Source organism: Erpetoichthys calabaricus, chromosome 2 (genome assembly GCF_900747795.2).
Source record: "Erpetoichthys calabaricus chromosome 2, fErpCal1.3, whole genome shotgun sequence".
In the NCBI taxonomy this organism is placed as follows: Eukaryota; Metazoa; Chordata; class Cladistia; order Polypteriformes; family Polypteridae; genus Erpetoichthys; species Erpetoichthys calabaricus.
This window is the reverse complement of record NC_041395.2, coordinates 309816758-309835849: the sequence shown is the minus strand read 5'-3', so window position 1 is coordinate 309835849 and position 19092 is coordinate 309816758. Positions and strand designations below refer to the sequence as shown.

At 36.6% G+C, this 19092-nt stretch overlaps 2 protein-coding genes across 3 annotated transcripts in view; one reads left to right on the top strand and one right to left on the bottom strand.

Annotated features, from left to right (window-relative positions):
- The window catches only part of cnnm2b (cyclin and CBS domain divalent metal cation transport mediator 2b), a 393850-nt gene extending 383821 nt beyond the window's left edge, over positions 1–10029 (top strand). For both annotated transcript variants that reach the window (XM_028795891.2, XM_028795890.2), the window contains one exon: positions 7161–10029. In XM_028795891.2, the coding sequence (XP_028651724.1) occupies positions 7161–7370 (210 nt within the window). In that variant the 3' untranslated portion in view covers positions 7371–10029. The remainder of the gene's footprint in view (positions 1–7160) is intronic.
- The window catches only part of LOC114647247 (cytosolic purine 5'-nucleotidase), a 1192165-nt gene that overhangs the window by 1050537 nt on the left and 122536 nt on the right, over positions 1–19092 (bottom strand). The gene's annotated exons all lie outside the window — the stretch shown is intronic.

The following is a 19092-nucleotide window of genomic DNA, read 5'->3' as shown; positions in this document are numbered from 1 at the left end:
TCTTCGTTTAATTGTCGACGTTTCATTTCTGCCCTATTCATTTCATTTCTACCGTATTGACCTTATACACTTTATATGCACTGAGAGCCCTGGAGCTGTGTGTGCTGCATGACTGCCTTTACACTACTGATTTGTTTTTTTTTATATTGCTTGTAAGTAGGGTGTGTCTTGCAAGACTCTCGTTCTGTGTTCCCGTGAGACGCACCGTGGCAGGTCTCTTTCGTCTCGCGGGTCTTTAAATTATCTTCCAAGAAAGATCACATATCGTAGACTATCAGGACAGGGGACAGGATTTCTTTTTATAATAGATAGACAGTACACACGTACACTTGGTTTGAGTCTGTACTTGCGCGGTTACTTAGAGTCAGATCGGGGGGGGGGGATGTTAGAGTGCGTGAGCTTATTCAGTGCAGCAGGATCAACGCACATGTTGATCTTCTTTTTCTTTCAGTTCATGTGCCTTCCCTGTTTATTTATATATCTAGTGACTTCTCTGCATGTCTGTCTCTCTATTGCGCAGTGCTCTGTCTGTCTGTGTGTTATGGATCTTAAAAATGACAGTTATAAGGACACTTGTTCATGTTAATTGCAGTCTCAATTGTTAAAAAATATTTTAAAAGGAGCATCCCACATGAAAATATAACGATCTCATTAAGTGACAGTGCATACCAATTTATAAATTTTATGTCCGTTTGAGGTTAAAAAGAAAAAAAATGAACACTTTCTCCTCAGCGGGGAATCGAACTCAGCTCTCTAAGGGACAGTAAGCCTGCTGTGCTCTGAGACAGCAAATGTTACTGCTACGCCGCGTAAACTGTTGTATTGCTCTGGAACCTTTTGTGAAAGTGTTTATTTGATCTTTGGACTTCAGGCTTCACACATTCTATAGTTTATGCCTACATTTTGTAACATTTATTACTAAAATATGAAAAAGTTTCTGTTTTAACAATGTGTTTACACAGATTACCATAGAAACGGAAAATTACTGTAGAAACGGAACACACATGAAATGTGTGTGTTCCAAATAACGATCTATTATTTCCACTCTAAAACTCCACTTCACTCCCAGATAATCAATCAAGGCATGAGCTGGGAGATGCTCATGCACATTCTAAGTCGGTGGGGGGATGGAATTGCCGGCTGCTTGCAGCTTGTTTTTATCGGCACATTTAGAGGACAAAGAACGCTGGCGGAGAGGTGCGAATGGTTTTAAGGTGGAATGGATCTACAAGTTTTTTCGTAGACTCTGGTAATTCTAGTGTTAAAGGGAGGCTCCATACAACTGGTGCAAAACTTGAAAAAGATATATTGTACTTGAGTGAATGGCATAAACAAATGAAAGTTGTAAACATCTAATAATGATAATATATACTCAAATTTCACATTTGTACTGATTTGCTGTAAAACTGTGCTTTGTAATTCAACAAAAGTCAAGTCACTAGGAAAAGCAAAAAAAAAAAGCAGGAATTGATCTAATGCAGGAATGTTTTCCTCATGGACAATTGTGTATGGCATCGTCAAGAGTAAGCAGCTCCACTGACTTGATGATAATATTTTTACTTATTTTTTGACTGATGTCTTTATCCAAGGTTACTTACAAAGTTTGAAATACAATTGGTTACATTTCTTTTGTTTTTCCAATTGGAGCACTGGCAGATGAAGTGAATTGTTCATGGCCACACCAGTGTCAGTAGCAGGATTTGAACCTACAACCTCAGGGTTTGAAGTCCTGGGTCCAAATCCTTAACCACTACACCATACTGCCTGCCCACAATGTTAACCCATAGTAAATCAAGCCTACAAGTATTATGTACAAAAAACTACTTACTTATTTCACATTGTCCTTCTAATACAGCCAATTAACTGGCGGCACTATAACTGACACCCATTGTCTGACAAAATTTTCCAGGCAAAGCTATGTAACACAGCTAGTCTCTAAATAAGCTGATTTCAATAAACTCTATAGCTGCTGTGATCCTCCTGACATCTCACTAGAAACACCAAGATCATATTTTATATCTTAATTCTGTTTGAAACTTTCAGCTGCTTGCACTAATCTCTTCGATTACTATATGGTACAGCTGTTTTTCTTGTCAAAAACTTTTGGTGTTGCTTTAATTCGGAGTATGTAGGGCAGTTTGCATTTAGCACAACACCTCTTTTGCTTTATCTGCTCCTTATCTTTCCTTTTTTCTCTTATTGATGCTTGTGTTTTTTTCTCATTTGCTTGAATCCCACCCCCCATTCTCCCTTTTATTTTGAAATTAATAAGAATTTAATATTCTTCCATTTTAGCTCAGTCTTACCACTCTTTTTTTTTGCATTTATAGACTGCATTTATAGTTTTCCATGGTACTAAAAGAGCAGAGGGTTTCTGATGGGGCTTCTATATCAACTGTGGCCCTTGGCTTAACATTAACATTTTCCAGCTTACTATTTATTTCACCAGCCGTACTAGAATAAGCAGTAAATTCAGACAGACTATTCCTAACATTAGCAAACCAACAAGCAGCCATGGCATCAAAATATGTTCTTTTAATAATGCACAGCTCTTCAGTTCTAGTCATCACTTTTTTCACCATGAAGGAACTAGATTATTTATCAAATATACCAAAGTCCAGAATCTGTGTCATGTCAATCATAAGTCCGTTTGAAAGAATTAATTCTAACATGTACATGCCTTCTCTTTTGTGTTGGCAGGATAACATGTTGACTGAAATTAACAGAATGTAGTAGGTTAATAAAGTCTCTTGCGTTCACACTCACATTGATTATCTACATGAACACAGACTAACCTGTCAGGAATAGTAATTATTACAGATAATAAACCTGAAAATTCATTGATAGAGAAGCATTACATTTTACTGGATAATAAATAGTAAGAGAATGCAGTCTGCTTTGACTACAGCAAGATGGTCAAAAGATGCAAAACTAGTAAGAGTAGTATTTTTTTCCACTTGAAACCACTTGAGAAAATACTTGCCAAACCACAGCCTCCCTATCCTTCATGAACTGAATGAAGAATGTTATAATTCAGAGAGGCTACTTTAGTTAGCACTGTAGCTCCACCACATTTTACATAAAACTAAAAAAGCTATTTTCCTGTCATTGGTGAAATCATTTATATAAAACTTAATATCAGAGCTTTAACTATTAAGGCCATAATGAGGGTCTCAAAATGACTCTGCTGCACCAAAAGTTTAGAACAATTAAAGGCAGTAATTAAGTTATTTGTATTTGTACAAGTCTGTTTTTTTTAGTTTATATATAACATTATCATACTGGAGATTTCTCATTTTTGATACTCATTCATTACGCATAGACTGAGGAAGTCTCTAATTCTGCATTATCTTTGAAAAGTTGTAAGAGAGGACCCTGGGGCTCTGAAATAACTGGGGTGCAAGCCATTCCACCTGAGTAATCTCTGTTTATCTCAAAAAAGATCTCATTTGCCCACTAAGCCAATTGTCTTGCTTCTTGAAGAAGAATCATAGCCTGGTTTTCAGGGCTAATAGTCTACTTTAGGCTTCATCTGGTCGTGATATTTGCATCCAGGGTCCCCTCCAAGTGACAAGAGGTTGCCAGCAAGGTGGAGAATAGAGAAGTTCAAGAAGGTTACCTGTCAAATAGTCAGCTTGATAAGGCAGAAGTGACCTAGGCTTGGACCTCAGCTTACAATACTTGTAATTTCAAACTCTGTCATGGATAAGAATCAAGGTAAAGATGACTTGGCAAACTACTTGTACTGTTAGCAGGTGAGGTTTCTGTTCACTGAGTTCAGATTGTCAGTTGAGGAGCTGCTGTGTTTGTCTATTCTTGAGTTCTTCATCAACATGTTGCAGTTCACAATTAGCCCTCTTGGATTACAGGAAGTGCAATCTAGGTATAACCTAGAACTAGTAGGCTATGCTGAAAAGCTAAGAGAATTAAAACTATTTGATCTTGAGACGAGAAGGCTACATTGGAATCTAACCTAGCTCTTCAGAATTCTTAAGGGTTTCAATAAAGTTGACTCAGCAGTATTTTTTTTTTAAATTAGGTAGTGGAAGACATACTTGAGGACACTGGTGAAAATGATGTGGAAATGTATTTCAGACCAAAGCCATTTATTTACATAAAGAGTTGTGGAAATCCAGAACAAACTCCCAAGTCATGTTTTTGAAGTGAAAACCTTGACAACCTGTAAACAGTATCTTGGACAGAAGAACAAATGAAGTGGTGAGCATAGAGCAGGACAAGTGTTTAATAATAATAAAAAAAAAAAAAACAGCACAGCAAAGTGGAACTGCAGTTCTGGGAATTTTATACTTCTGTTTTCAATGAACTGTAAATTATAAATTTTTATTCTTATACCTGGTCACTCATACTTTTTTCCAATGATGCATGTGTGTGTTTGGTTTTGGGTCTTGAAAATGTCACCCATTCATTCACATTCCTGTATGTCATATCATGAGAAATTCTGATGGTGCTTTTGATTCTGGTATCCTCTTTTCAAGCATATACTCCTTCACAATATACTGTTGCTTAACAACAATAGGTGATTAATATAAAAGTAAATGTAACAACTTGCTTTACAGAAAATATTTTACTTTATTTCTTGTGTAATATAATATGTACAAGTTAAACACGACCCTGGACTCTGTCCTATTTACTTCCTTTCAGAGGTTTATCGACAGTTAAAAGTGATGTTCTGCTCTCTGGCTAACTGTTGAGTTGTCTGATTGATTTGGTTTGTTTGACCCGAAAAAAAGAAGTTCAGATTGGAAATTCCTAACAACATAAGTGAACAAATAAATGTATGTGTTTAAGATTTCAAGGCTCATTTATCAACAATGCATGCTTATTTATTTCATCCACGTTCATCTGACCTGACCTTTTACATATGTTTAGTGCTGTGGGTCGTCTTAAAATAAAACTAGCGATAAGATGCTAAGGAATATTTGGTTTTATACTTGACCAAATTTAGGCAGGCAGGCATTCAGTTACAGTGTGGTAGGTTCATTCATTTTTTTGCATACTGTTATGCAAAAGAGCATTTTGGAGTAAAAATGCAATTTTTGCTTGGCTTTTCTCTACAGTTCCAGGAAAAAGATATAAAAACAGTTTAGCACACACACTATTAAAATAAGTCCATACATCATAAACAGTGAAACTCCCGTTCCAAGGAAAAAATACATTTGTAACAAAGATCAGCAAACTGGGCAACCCTCTAAGTAGTCTGCCAACTGTCGGGGTACAATATATTTAAAGGTTTGCAGAAAGATGTATTTTTAGCACAATTCCACAATAGTATCTCTGAAGGCAAAGTATGCACAGGAATCATGTAATGATCAGCACTAATACACAATTAATATTTGATTAAATGTTAACTAAAAACTTTATTTAAAAAAGATAAAGTATGATTGTATAAGAGGATGATTTAATTTAACACTTAATTGAACAAACTTTGCGCCAGAAATGAAATTATATTTTTTTAGCCTGTACTTAATAGACAAAAGCAGAAATTTCAGCATCAAGTAATTTTTGAAATAAGTATTTACTTTTGACAGCTCATGTGCAGAGAATGATAATCAAATGATGTAGATTATGAAAACATATTACCTTATAGGTAAATGTTGACATTCATTTTGCTTTATATATTGCATTATGTTACATAAGGAAAGTCAATTTGATATACTTATTGTTATATAATTGTGAAAATGTTTACTGTTTCATCACAGCATGAATATTAATAGAATGTCTTATAGAATGTTCAGATGAATTTAACAAGTTTTGACACAGCTGTCATGTTTTCTCTACTGGTAAAAAAAAAAACAACCTGTAAAGTTCAGTCTGCTGAAGAGCAATATTTGGATGAATAATGAGCATTAGTTCTAAAATGTAGAATACTGAACATTTTGTATTTTCCTCCTCCCTTTTTCATCCTTCATGAAAATTAGTTGTTGTACTTTGTCAAGTACTCTGAACATCTGGTAATTTCAGTTGAACAATTTCTTGTAAAACACTTTGTGACTGTGGAAATCAATCAGTTATACTTTCATTGTGATTTTTTGTGATACATTTTATAATCAAAATCACTAATTGAGTATCCTGTGATGATGCAAGTTTCATCTCAAACTTAGTGTATTCATTTTATGAATCACTATACTTAATGAATAATGAATGAAAAAGCATGAAATGTATTTTTCTTAGTGTTGTACTAAGTCAGAATGATTAAATCAACAGGCGACTCATGAGTTGCTATTGAATCTCTGACTGAATCACAGAATTTAATACAAAAATAGATCCATGATCCATGGCTTTTTTAAAAACAGTCAGCCCATAAACACAGCAACACTTTGCATTAATCAGAGAGGTTCATAGTTTTGTCTTAAATGCTTGTTAGTATTAGTACTGTATGTAAATATATGTATATTTAATACAGTGACCAGTACATTCCTTTGTCCAACAATACATTAAGTAGGTAAGGCTTTAAAGTCCAGAGAAAGCATGCTAGATTGGTTTATCATGTTATTTTTTAATGTTTTAACAAAAGTGAGAATTCATTCTTGGACTCCTTCAATGACAAAAGGGGATAAATCAGTCCTTGTTTTAGTTTAGTTGCCAGCTGAAATCTATGGGGGTTTCTTTTGCAGGAATAATTAATCTGGAGCAACATCTCAGGTGGTCTTCTCCTGTATGTGCTCCTACCTGATACTAATTCTACCTGTCCTATTGTGTATTATAACCTTCTGAGGTCATGTTTAGATGAGTGTAAGTGGCTATGAACAAGCATCCTATCCAGGATTGGTACGTTTCATGCTTGATAATGCTAGTTTAGGTTGAGACTCTTTACTTACAATAATGTAAAAGGGCGGTTTGGGTGGGAGGTGGTTAAAAAATTTATGAATGAGTAATTACACGTTAATTTATTGAAACTGAAAATTATTCAAAATACTTCCTAGTAATTCAACATTGTACAAATTTTGCTGGAACCTACATAATTGAACAAGCAGCATGGCATTATGAATTCTAATCTCTATTTTAATTAGTTCCCACATGAATCACTAGATCTCTGGTTTAATTTTGTTAACAGTTAATTTTACATAGTGCCTGTCATCTTAGCAATGGCCACTGTATACTTTGATAGTAATATTTTTCCTTTTGTTTCTTGAGAGCAGGTGACTCGGCAGCAGTACCAGAATGCCTTGATGGCTTCTAGGATTGACAAAACACCTCAATCCTCCGACAGCGAGAACATTAAAATAGAATTGACTCTAACTGAACTACGTGACGGCTTGCCGGATGAGACGGCGAACTTGCTCAATGAACAGAACTGTGTGGCACATAACAAATCCAACCACAATATGCACAATGAGGGCTCCATTTAGCAGATGGCTAGCCTGTCTGCATCTCAGTCACACTATATCTTCCCTGTTACCTCCTGTGTTGGAGATGGATGACTTGGGGAACAACAAACCTTAAACATGCACATATGATTGAGTGTGAAGCCTTGAGACCAAAGAGTTCGTCTACTCATCTTCTCTAGGGAGTAGTGAGAAGAGAGAGATGTGAAAGACACGTGAAAGTGTTGCAGCTGGGAAATGAGAGATGGTCATCACAGAGCTCAATTTCATGTTCAGATGTACTAAGAGACAGATTTTTTTTTTCTTTATTCAACTGATTTTCCTTTCTCCGGAAGGATTGAATGGTTTGGATGGAAACCACATTAAAACAAAAGACGACAAAAGAAACTGTATCCCTGTGACATTCTGAAAAGTGCAACTTGGTGTCTGGTAAAAAAAGGTATTGCATTTACTGGCAAAATCAACGGATGTGTCTGGTTTTATTGCAAAAAATTGCATGCCTCCGATCATTCAGTTTATTTTTCTATTTATTTACTTTTATAAAGGAAGGACTGATCTGCCTAATTGGTACAGATGTATTTACATCTTTTTTAAAACATGTCTTTTTATCTTGTTGATATGTTTTGTTTTTTTTTTCTTATGCTTTTTTTCTAATCAACAAAAGAAAAATCTCCCAGAAGCCAAAAAAATCAAAGATGCCCATTTAAAAAATCCAAAGAATAGTTATGCAATTCATAAACAAAATCTCATCTATTATGCAATTCCTAAAAAAAATCTGATCTAATTCCTTGTGCAGCTTGTTATATACTATATGTTCTTATTCTCTATGTAATAGTATAAAACAGAACAGCCTTAAATTTACTATGCCAACCTGGTGTATCCCTTTACTAAATCAATAATGCAGACAATCATGATCAGTGTTTGCACTGGTGTAAGTCGGACAAATATTTTTGCAGAAATTGCAATTAAAAATATTGCAAATTGTTCATTAAATTTCTAATTTGGGGAATTGTAGATAAAAATGTGTAAATAGTGTACAGAGTCAGTGCAATCCAGAATTAGAATACGCATTTGTATAATTCATTGAGCGTGTGCATGGTATATGTACATTCAAGGATTCTTCCAAAAATATCTTTCCATTTGAGCATTAACATATTTAACGTAGCAGTCCTGGATTGTCTGATTACCGTGTACTTAGGTGAATGAATAATATGCATTTGCTATATTGCTGTTGACATTTTTGTCCATCAAAGTATTAAAGGCAATGTAAGTGGTAGGAGAGGCACAGATTCAAAAAATTCTAATCTCCTTAAAATAACACTGGTCGGCTCCTTGCTTGGGACTGGTAAAGGGGTATAAGTGGTTGAGATGTAGTTTAAATGTACAGATTTGGTTATGCTTGTTTTTTTAAATTTGAGGATTGTGTTTTACATCATTATTTCCCTCCATCCTAGCTAATACTGGAATAGTTATATAACAATCTCTGAATCTTCACCAAAGGATATACTGAGCTTTTTTTCCCCCCCAACCCCAATTAGTAATGTGCTGGATGAATTAATTGAAACACACTGTTCAAGGTCCCTGTAGGATAGTTTGATAAAACTATGTGTTCTATTCTTTGAAATATCTATGCTTAAAACAAAACTTAAAGTGTGTTGTTAACAAATGTGTCTGAGGAAGCATTAAGGGGCATTTTATTTTTTGCTGTCTGTTTTCTCTGCTTTTCATAGGACAGGATGTACCCATTTATTACTTTTGAAAAAAATATTCTCTGCTGCATTGCATATTACAATGTTTGCAGAAACACAAGATTAAAAGAAAGTTGTATATGTAAACAGTTCATAAAATGTCAGCAAGATCAGAGAAGATAGAAGTCATACAAATTAGATGATGCAGTTTACTTATAGGATTGTTGTCACATCTAGAAAGGATCAAGGTAAAAAATACTATTCCCACAGCTTATATCGTAATACAAATATGGATAATGTCATTGAAGTAACTAATTTGCTAATACATATAGCTCAAGTTTGAGGATTCGAGTTACAGTAGTAAGGTATGAGACCAAAGTTCGAGTGTGGGGGGAAAACTAACATGTACAATAGATTGTGTTCACAAGGTTAAGCATTGTGTGGCTGAGATTTTAAAGTATTCTTCTTGTCTTAAAGCTAGACATCTAAGGCACTATGGACAGATCTGAACTACAATTATGTTTACACTGTAACCTGCAACTCCAAGCAGGCTTGGTAACTTGCATACTGTTGCAAACCCAGCATACATTTCAAACAGTATTTTCATTTAACTCCTAACTTGCTTGTTGCCATAGTGGTACTAAGTTGCCTTTTTAAAAACTGTTACAGAAGCATATTAGCAAACAGCAGAGTAAAACAGCAGGGGAGATTTAATTTTTTTTTTAACTCTGCGACTTTTGATTTGTGCTGGTAGATTGTGGGTAATAAATACTCAGTCTTGATTTAGTTGGCATAGTATACTCCTAGCTGAGAAGCATCAAGTCCTACTGCTTGAGACGGATCTGTATCTTGATTGTCTCTGACAAAGAACATTTTATCTGAATCATGAGTGTTTCAATGTCAATCCTATACCTAGTCCCAAAAAACTAGTCCAATTTTTTAAAATATTTAATTGCTGCTAAATGTATTATACTAAGTAGATTCTGCCACTCTACTTTGGGGGGGGGGGGGGGGGGGGGGGGGGAGTATTTATTTATTTATTTACTGTAGACATGTTTTACTTGATTTTATTTGATTTTAGAACAGTACGAAGTTTAAGAATGAGGGTTAATTTAGAGTTGTTGCTTTCTCCCTTTTCACCCTTCTAATTTAGCCCCGCCTGTCAAATTTGCAGTACTGGCATGTCGTATTTCAGTCAGTGCTTACATTACCAATTTATGTGTAATGATCATCATCTAAATTAATTTCAGCTCAATTGTATAAAAAAAATTAGAATTTATTACTTTTTAAAAATATTTTAAATCTTGAGGTTCATTTTCTATTTTGGTGCAGTGTTCTACAGATTTCTAGCAAAGCCCTGGTGATTATAAAGAAGAAACCTGGAAGGTTAAAGATTATTCCCTGCTTACTAGGGGAGGAATAAGTACATTTCTTTCTATAAATTTATACATTTATATTTGAGAATTCTCTGCTGCTCATAGAAATACTGCATCTAAGTCTGTTAATAGTGTATACATGGCATTCCTTTGTATAATGTTCACCATTAAGCTTTTGAGAGGAATTGGCTGCAAAAACCCCTTTTAATTACTTGACAGTATCAATAAATTAATACCTTGAAATATATCAATTGTAAGCAATTTGCCAATGTTTTACATATGATATTCTACAGTATTAGATTAAGATGGTGTTTGAGAAAGTGGTGTGTGCTAGGGATTCAACAAGGCTAAAAGTATTGGTTTGAATTTGCTGTTCAGGACAGACATTTCCCCATATCTTTAAGGATGATACAAATACTTGATTTCAATCCCAGTTCTAAAGAATGTGTACCTGTGATGCCTGAGTACTCTAGTGAGTGTTCAGATGTTGTTTACTTTTGAAACTTCTTTTATCTCCATTCATCTTACTGTAATATTTAATATGTTTTACCCATTCATTTTTTCTACAGAAGTAATGCTGCTATTTTTGGAGCATTAATCCACTAATAAAAGATCATCAGACTGATTGAATTTCTTTCTTCGTGTTCATACAGACTAGCAAAGTAATGAAACAACCTGACAAAAATGGTCCCATTTTTGTCTGGCTAACAAACAAACAAACAGGAAGATAATTACTGGTAACACTTGCCCTGAACAAAACATATATACTAGAAACATTAAAATGAAAAAGAAAAGACTGATATATTCCAAAATAATAAAAAAAAACTTAAGCCAAGAATATAGATGTCAGGAAAAAATGTAAATGTCTCAGTAAAGTGCGTGGAGTTTAATGTATTTCAAAGGTAAATGTGAGATCAGCAGTTAGTTCCAATCAAAATGTATCATTTCTAGAGCTTTGGAATAAAACTTATTGAAGTATTTCTTGATATTAAGAGGCTGATTTTCATCCCGAACTTTACTGTGATGGAGAGTTTTAATTAATTGAACCTTACTACATGAGTTCATTAGAGCATAGGTTGCTTGCCACACATCTCACAAAGGATTCACCGTACTACATGAAGAAAAGACCAGTAAGATTCCTAAGTAGTTTAGATTGGACAGTGTAGTCACCAATCTGTTTTGTCTTGCTCTTTTATAGGTTTGTTAATATGGCTTGTGAAGATACTGCTACTGTTATAAAGTGTAGAGTTGATAAAAATCATATGGAAATTATAGTCTTTCCACCAGTAAAGGCTGGAACAAAGGACATTTATTTTTATTCATACTAAAAAGTAGATTTCAACTCTAGCCTCTTTTTGCAGAAATTTTCCATACATTTGTCATATTGTAAAAGGCCCTTGTCAGTTATAATTCACTTTTAGTTGTATCAAATCAGACACTTTATATAAGTATAGGCTATTGTCACTATATTATTGCATTGGAATAGTCAAAATATGTATTCATTCATTTTTAGACTGATTTAAAAAATGTGAAAGAGGGCAGGCAACTTCTTTAACTGACCCCCACCTTGTACACAGTGATATTTATTACACCACCTTCAAAAGCTGAGTGAACCTGTCTTTTCTAAAACTTGACCAGAGATGAGACTGTTAGCCAGCTTTTCTTTTGATGTAAAAATTCTTCAAATCGGGAAATTCAAAACAGTGAAAATATTTACGGAGAGACCTTCACCCTAAACCTTTCAACTTTATAATAGTTTTCTTAAAAATACAGAAGCTGGGCATTGCCTTATTTTTAAGCTGTATGAAATTTCAGATTTTACAAAAACATCTTTCTGAATTAGACATCCTTGAAGGCTTAGTTTGGGTTGTATGATCTTTATCCTGTGCAAAATGCAAAATAATTAGTTATTGCATGATAAGCAGTATTCTCTGTGAAAGGATATTTTGGCATGATGGCCCTATGATACTGAGGAACTGCTATTAATGAATGTTTTCATACATTTGTTTTTACATTTTCTTTCACCTATGCTTCTGTGTACTGCTTTTTCAGTACCTGGTGAAGCTAACGAGTATTGTAAAATGCTAACAGATAAACTCTTAAATTACTCTCAAAGGTTCAGGCAGGACTGACACACAGATGGTATGCAACAAGGATTTCTAGAAAGCCATCATACAACAATCAAAAGAACGGTTATTTTTTATCATCAAATTTTTATTACTATGTGAGCACAAATTGCAATAAATCAAATGTAACAATGAAAACGTCAATACATATAAAAAAAAATAAATTCCACCCCCTCCAGTCCTAGCACCCAACCCTTCTCACACTAACAGGAACACTTCTTTCTTTAATATATCACATTATGGTTGCTTATACTTGAACCAGTGTCAGTGAAGTGGTGATACCCTGTTTGGGCTGAAGTTCCTACTAAGCGTCTTGAACAGGTTCAGTAGTTATCACAATCCTAACTTGTTGGGTATAAAACTACAAATCGATACAGAGAAGATTTTATCAGATTTTAAAATCATGAAGTATAGGTGAGTTGCTTTTAAAAAGGACTAATGAATGACTTTAAGAAAGAAAAAATGAAGGTAAATTAAGGAGGATCATGTTGCATCTCTTTTTATACTATAGATCTGTTAAAAACAAAGCAATTCTACTGATCTGACCTTTTAACAATGTGCACACCGACAAAGTTCTTTTATAGGGTCATGCAATTTTGCCAAGGAAAGGGAAATATGAATATGCATTTTGAAAGTAAAATAAGAGTTTGCAATACATAGTTTTTAATTTTGTTATGCCAAGAAAATGAAAAAACCGTGTTGCAGTGAAGAACTCAGGCAGGTGACACTATGATTGGCTGGTGGCCTTGTGAATGTTTAGGCCGCTAACCTATGGGACAGGATGTAAAAATAAAGTTGCTTAATATGCACATGTTCCTCTCTTAGCAAGCAATTGGAAACAAACGCTCAATGCCTAATTAAATGCAAGATAATTTTCAAAGCATTTGGGCAGCTGAGTGCCAAGGAGTATTTGTAGCCTCATAATGGACTGTGCTTTGTTTTTAATGTGGAAAGTGTGTTTACCTACCAATGTGACCTCTTTTCTTGGAAACCCCAGCAGCCCATAGTAAAATATTTATCTATGACCCGTTTTTGCCAGCAGAGTCCGGTTTGTTTCATCTCTATTTGTTTCTTTTTAAGTTTTATTTTACTTGTGGATTGAAAAGCAGCTTATTTCTGGAGTGGTGTTAGAAACAAATGACTTATTGCCCATTCTGCTGGCTTGCGGACTTTTTCCAATGCCTTTCCAGACAGTTTGTGTTTAAACCAGTTGTGTGTTTTTCTTGGGTGCAGCGATGTGTACTTTCAGTGTAAGGTGAAAATGTGCAACTGAACTGCTCATCCTGCATGAGATCAGTGGCACAGTTTTTTCAGATATTTGTCCAGATATTATCCACTATGCTGTATCTGTTAGTGTGATCAGCTGCTTTGTCCAGTGTTTTACATTCAGTGTTCCTAATTCCATCATCTTTGCATATTTGCAAAACGTTGGAGTAACTCAAACATAGGGGTTCCTAAGAAAATCTGTATCCCGAATGTATACTTGAAAGCAAAGATCTGGCTGGTGATCTGAACTGATCTTCCACAGAGGAAGGGACAGGAAATGTGCCCGTCATTTATTTGGATGGGGTTTGTGCTAGAAAAAAAATGTTTGTTTTATTTTTTCCTATGCCTCTCCATCTATGTAGTCCATTTTCTCACTCACCGAATCCAGTTTCTGGATTGTGAGAGGCCAGAGTCGATCCTAGAAGCCCATGGTAAAAGGCAGCAAAGTCCCAGAAATAGATGCCAGTCCATCACAGGGTACACTCAGAAGCACACACTCACATTCACTGAGTACAGGGCCAATTTACAGTTCTCAACCTAACAGAGTACCCAAAAGAAAACCTGCACAGACATGGGCAGAATATGGTAAACTGGGCCATAATCTGAACATAGCGTCATGAAGCTGCCCGCTTAATTGTAGGGAGAGCTTATCAAGGAGTGATGTTTAAAGCGTGTGGCACATGTCTCAATAAAATAAGGCAGAGGTCTACTTATGGCTGGAAAAATAATAAAAGTTATTTCTAATTTAAAATATAGGGCTGAGCAATACATTTAACACAAACTTGTCCAGCACAGCAGGGCCGCTGTCTTCTGCGATAATCATTGGTTTAATTGCAAGCCTGTTAAGTTAATGCAACTTACTATTTAGTTATTACCCCTGTTGCTGTTACAGTACTGATGTGTCAGAAATGCTTACCATGAGATGCTTTGTTTTTATGATAACCAAATTGTTTTTTGTACTGATCAGTAATTCCTCAATCCTTTTATTTATTTGACCCTAAATATTTTATTCGTAAAGCCCGTCAATACATACAGAGAGGTGCAGGTTGCAATATTATTGATTTGTAAGATGGCATTTAGGGAGTTGAGAAAAGTCATGTGAACATAAGAGAAGCTCAGTTAGCAACAAAGGTAGACATGTTAAGATTTATTAAATGTGCAAGCTATTGCAGCACTCCAGTCTTATTGAAACAAGCTTTGAATATCTGCTGTAACCAGCTGTCTTACCTTTCAGTGCACATATAAAATGCACCACATTAATTGGGGTCTTGAAACATTAGCCCCTTTTCCACTGTGCTTGCCCGAATGTAATGCCTTGTCCCACTGAAGCCGACCATCCTCCCACAGTATCTTTAGTCTACAACAAGCACATCAAGGACTTGTCTGCGAGGAGGCGCGATGCCTTTTGGACAGTCTCTGACTTGCTCTGTGTAGGACGTCTGCCGAGTGCGAGTTACTGGCTCAGGTTGCTGTAAATTCAGTTTTTTTTTTTGTCTGTCCTGCTGAAGTTTAGTCAGAGTAAACTTTTGATTTTCTTATTCTTAAGATATTGTGTTTGTCCCATCGAAAGCAATACATACTTGGCTCCATAATATGAAGCAAGGTGAAGGTAAACAAAAATAAAAACTGGAGCTGTCAGCCGAGAGACTGCAGTTTCATTCTGTTCAATTCCCAAGTAGATGATGCTGCTGATTGCGATTTTAGTCCTGTGGCAAACAAGACATTCCCAGAAAGCCCCTCAAAGCTGCCCATGTGGTATAAGCCATGCAGGTTCACTGGTGTGTCCCATCAATGTGCCAAATGCCAAGTAAAGTGTGGTAAGGGAGCCCCAGCAATACCACCGTCCAGCATTGGCACTGCCCTTCGGGCTCCCAGTTCTTGACCATGTTGGCTGTGCTGCTTCTGGCTTTTCCCTGGGTGTATCATACTGTACAGTGGTCCGCCTTCACAGCGGTCACCTTCTAGGGCAGAGTTTAGAACTGTTTATGTGAGACTTAAATGAAGCACAACTGAGCAAATAACTGTACATTTCCAAAGGTGATCATTCTTTAAATTATGTGTATAATTATTTGAATGGCATTATAGATTTTCAGTCTTCTATTTATTTTTATGATTTATCTGTATATTTGGTGATTTCAAAGTGTTATTTTTGTTGTCATTGTATATCATTTCTCTTAGTTAAAGACAAATAAGATCATTTCTTGTATTTTGACATTCCACTTTGATTTTTTTTACACTTAAATCCCTTGATGAGTAATATGGGCGATTATTTTTACTAATGAAAATTGCTTTAAAAAAATATGTAAGCATTCAATATAGAGTTGTAGCATTGCAAAAATCAACTGATGGCTGCCAAATAAACGGTACATAATTCTGTAATCTGGTGCTAAACTTTCATGAATGAGTTTTAAAAAAGAAAAAAAGAAGTTGTTGTTTTATCAGATGCAGCCTTTGTGATTTGTCTAATGGCCAAACTAAGACGCCTAATTGTTTTGAGATGAAAGGTGAGATTTTGTGCTCTTTACTCGCGTAGGTTTGTGATTCCACAGTGCTGACTAACGAAAGCTGAACCGGGGGTCTTCTCTGAGGAGCATTAGTGTGCCATTTTTCACTAAGTTTATTTCATTTTAATAATTGGAGTGAAATACTAAATTACAGCATAATGAATGTGGAGGAAGATCTGTAAATTGTAATTTTGCTGAAAATCTTTCTTTGGAATGTGAGAATGTCAAAATGACATTAAAGATAAAGAGTGAACGGGTGCCTCGATTCTCCATTGTTTGCAGTTTCTTTGTTCTTCGGAGGCCATACTGGCCAGCACTTGGAGTCCCCCTCGGCAGGCTAACCAAATATTTATTTCTTTTTGCTTGTGTCCAGTCCAGTGTTTTGCTTTCTTACAGTTTATTTTGTGCTTCGACACTGAAATGTTGGTTTTAAGAATCATTAGTGAGATGAACTGTGGAGAATGTTTAATGGAAAAAAAAGAGAGACTAACCTTTGTGGCCTCAAGTCATATTGTGAAAGTGTCATTTTATACAAAACCCAGGTGATGACTTTAATAAAGAAATGATTCATAATCCAATTGCAGTGTCTTTTTCTTAGACTTTACAGACCATCCCATGAGAAGAGAGGCATAGATCTGATGTGTCCTCTCGCCGGGACCGGGTGGGTGATGTGGCACCAGTTCATGGCACTTGGCCTCTTGTTCAGCAGGTGCCCGTCTCTCTCTCTCTGTTTTTCTTAGGCTTTCCCTCTGGAACCTCAGCCAGCAAGATGCCGAGAGTGTGAGTGTGGGGTGTGTGTGAGGCTGCCCTGGTCCTAGGATGTGTGTCTGCTCACCACACTTGTACTACTTGAAATGCTTGACGTTTTGAAATTGGCAGTAGAGACTGTGCAGCTCCAACGAGGCCGGCTTTAGTAGTCCACGTAACGAGAAACGGGTTACAAGGTGGTCAGTGGCGTCACTATCTGTTCTAGGGGTCACATTACCTCGACTCCCACTTGGATTCTCACTCCTCCCTATTGTCCATGTGCTGTTGGAATCTTTTTCCCGTGTTAGTGTGGGCTTTCCTGTCCACTGAGTGTCGGTGAGTGGGCCTTGTGATGGAGTAGCACCCCATGCCAGCTTGTGCCTGATGTTGCTAGGATAGGCTCTGCCCCACCGTCACCCAGAACTGGATTTAGCTGGTTTGAGTAAGTTATCAACTCTCTGCTAGTTGTCCACTTTGATGGACCAGTCATAAATTGATCTGAGCATAAGATGAACCGGTACATGTATTCACTCCTGACCGTATGTGTCGTACTGTATAATACGTCCCTTGAGTCATATTGTTTGTCTTGTGTCCTTTGTGTTGTTATTCTTAGAACATTGTGTAGATGTGCTATGCTAAAAGTGCACAACTTCTGTGATTTTTTTTTTTTTTGTTCTTCATCTGTTCCGAGGGTTTCCATAGGAGGCCAGAATAAACTGTCCATCAGTGTACCCAGTGACGCCTGTTCAGCCCAGTTTGAACCCAGTGACTTTTGGGTTAGTCTTCATGTCTTTGCAGCTCCCTGAAGAAATATTAATTTCAGAAGTACGTATGGAGGGAAGATCATGAAGCTTGTAGCTTGGCCTTCAGCTTCTGGTGGTCCTGGTCACTGTGACTACAGCTACAAATAAGGCCGGTGAGCAGCCCATTGTGACCTTATGTGCGCAATCAAGAAAACAGAATTCACCCTCGGGACCTCTGAACCACAAAATGGGAGGACACTTTGATTTGATGGACAGAATAAGAACCGTATGGTGATTCATGAAAGGTAAAGCAGACACTCATCCAGAATGAAGAACATGACAGCAGTTTGGACATGTAGTGTAACACCAGCAACGGAAACAGGAATGAGGTCCGAATGTGAGGGGCCTGCTTAATAAGCCAGTGCTGTGGAATCTCGACCACCAACTCCAGCCATGAGGTCTGACGTCGCTCCCTGTACTGCACTGTTAACGGTGGCTCAGCCTCCCCTGACCTTACAGGTGGAACACGAAGTGCTGGAGCCGTCAGGGTCCTGCTGGTATGTCATTAGAGCTTTGGGTGTAAGTGGTGTAAACCGTGTAAGTGGTAAATATCCACTTTTATTGAAAGGTATTTGTTTGTTTACAGTGAGGTCCTAAATAATATAAGATTACATAAAAAGGACCTGAAATAACACAGTTTCTGTTTGCTTGTTTGTTTTCTTATGTCTTGTAATGGATGACCAGCTAGACTGTGTGAAGTGGTCAGTAAGGTTGCCCACCCTCACACCCCAACACTGTTCTGTGCCATTCTTTCTCAACGCCTCTTCCTTGCAGAACTCCTTCCATTCAGAGACACGTGGCCTGCTTGTTTCAGGTCTGTGGGCCAACTCTGACCTTCAGGTTTCTTTTCAGTCGCTGAGAGGTGCACCTGCTTAAAACCCAGCGGCAGTTCAGCTTCAGCCCTCAGATTGACAAGCAATGCAATACAATTTAGTTTTGTGTTGCCCAAAATCACACGAGAAGTGCCGCAATGGGCTTTAACAGGCCCTGCCTCTTGACAGCCCCCCAGCCTTGACCCTCTAAGAAGACGAGGAAAAACTCCCAAAAATAACGAAAGAAACCTCAGGAGAGGCAGTGCAGAGAGAGACCCCTCTCCAGGTAGGCTGGGCGTGCAGTGGGTGTCAAAGAGAAGGGGTCAATACAACACAATACAATACACAGAACAGAACAAATCCTCAATAAAGTATACAAATAAAAATTTTAGAAGTATGGAGCAGAATTTTAACAGTAGATGAT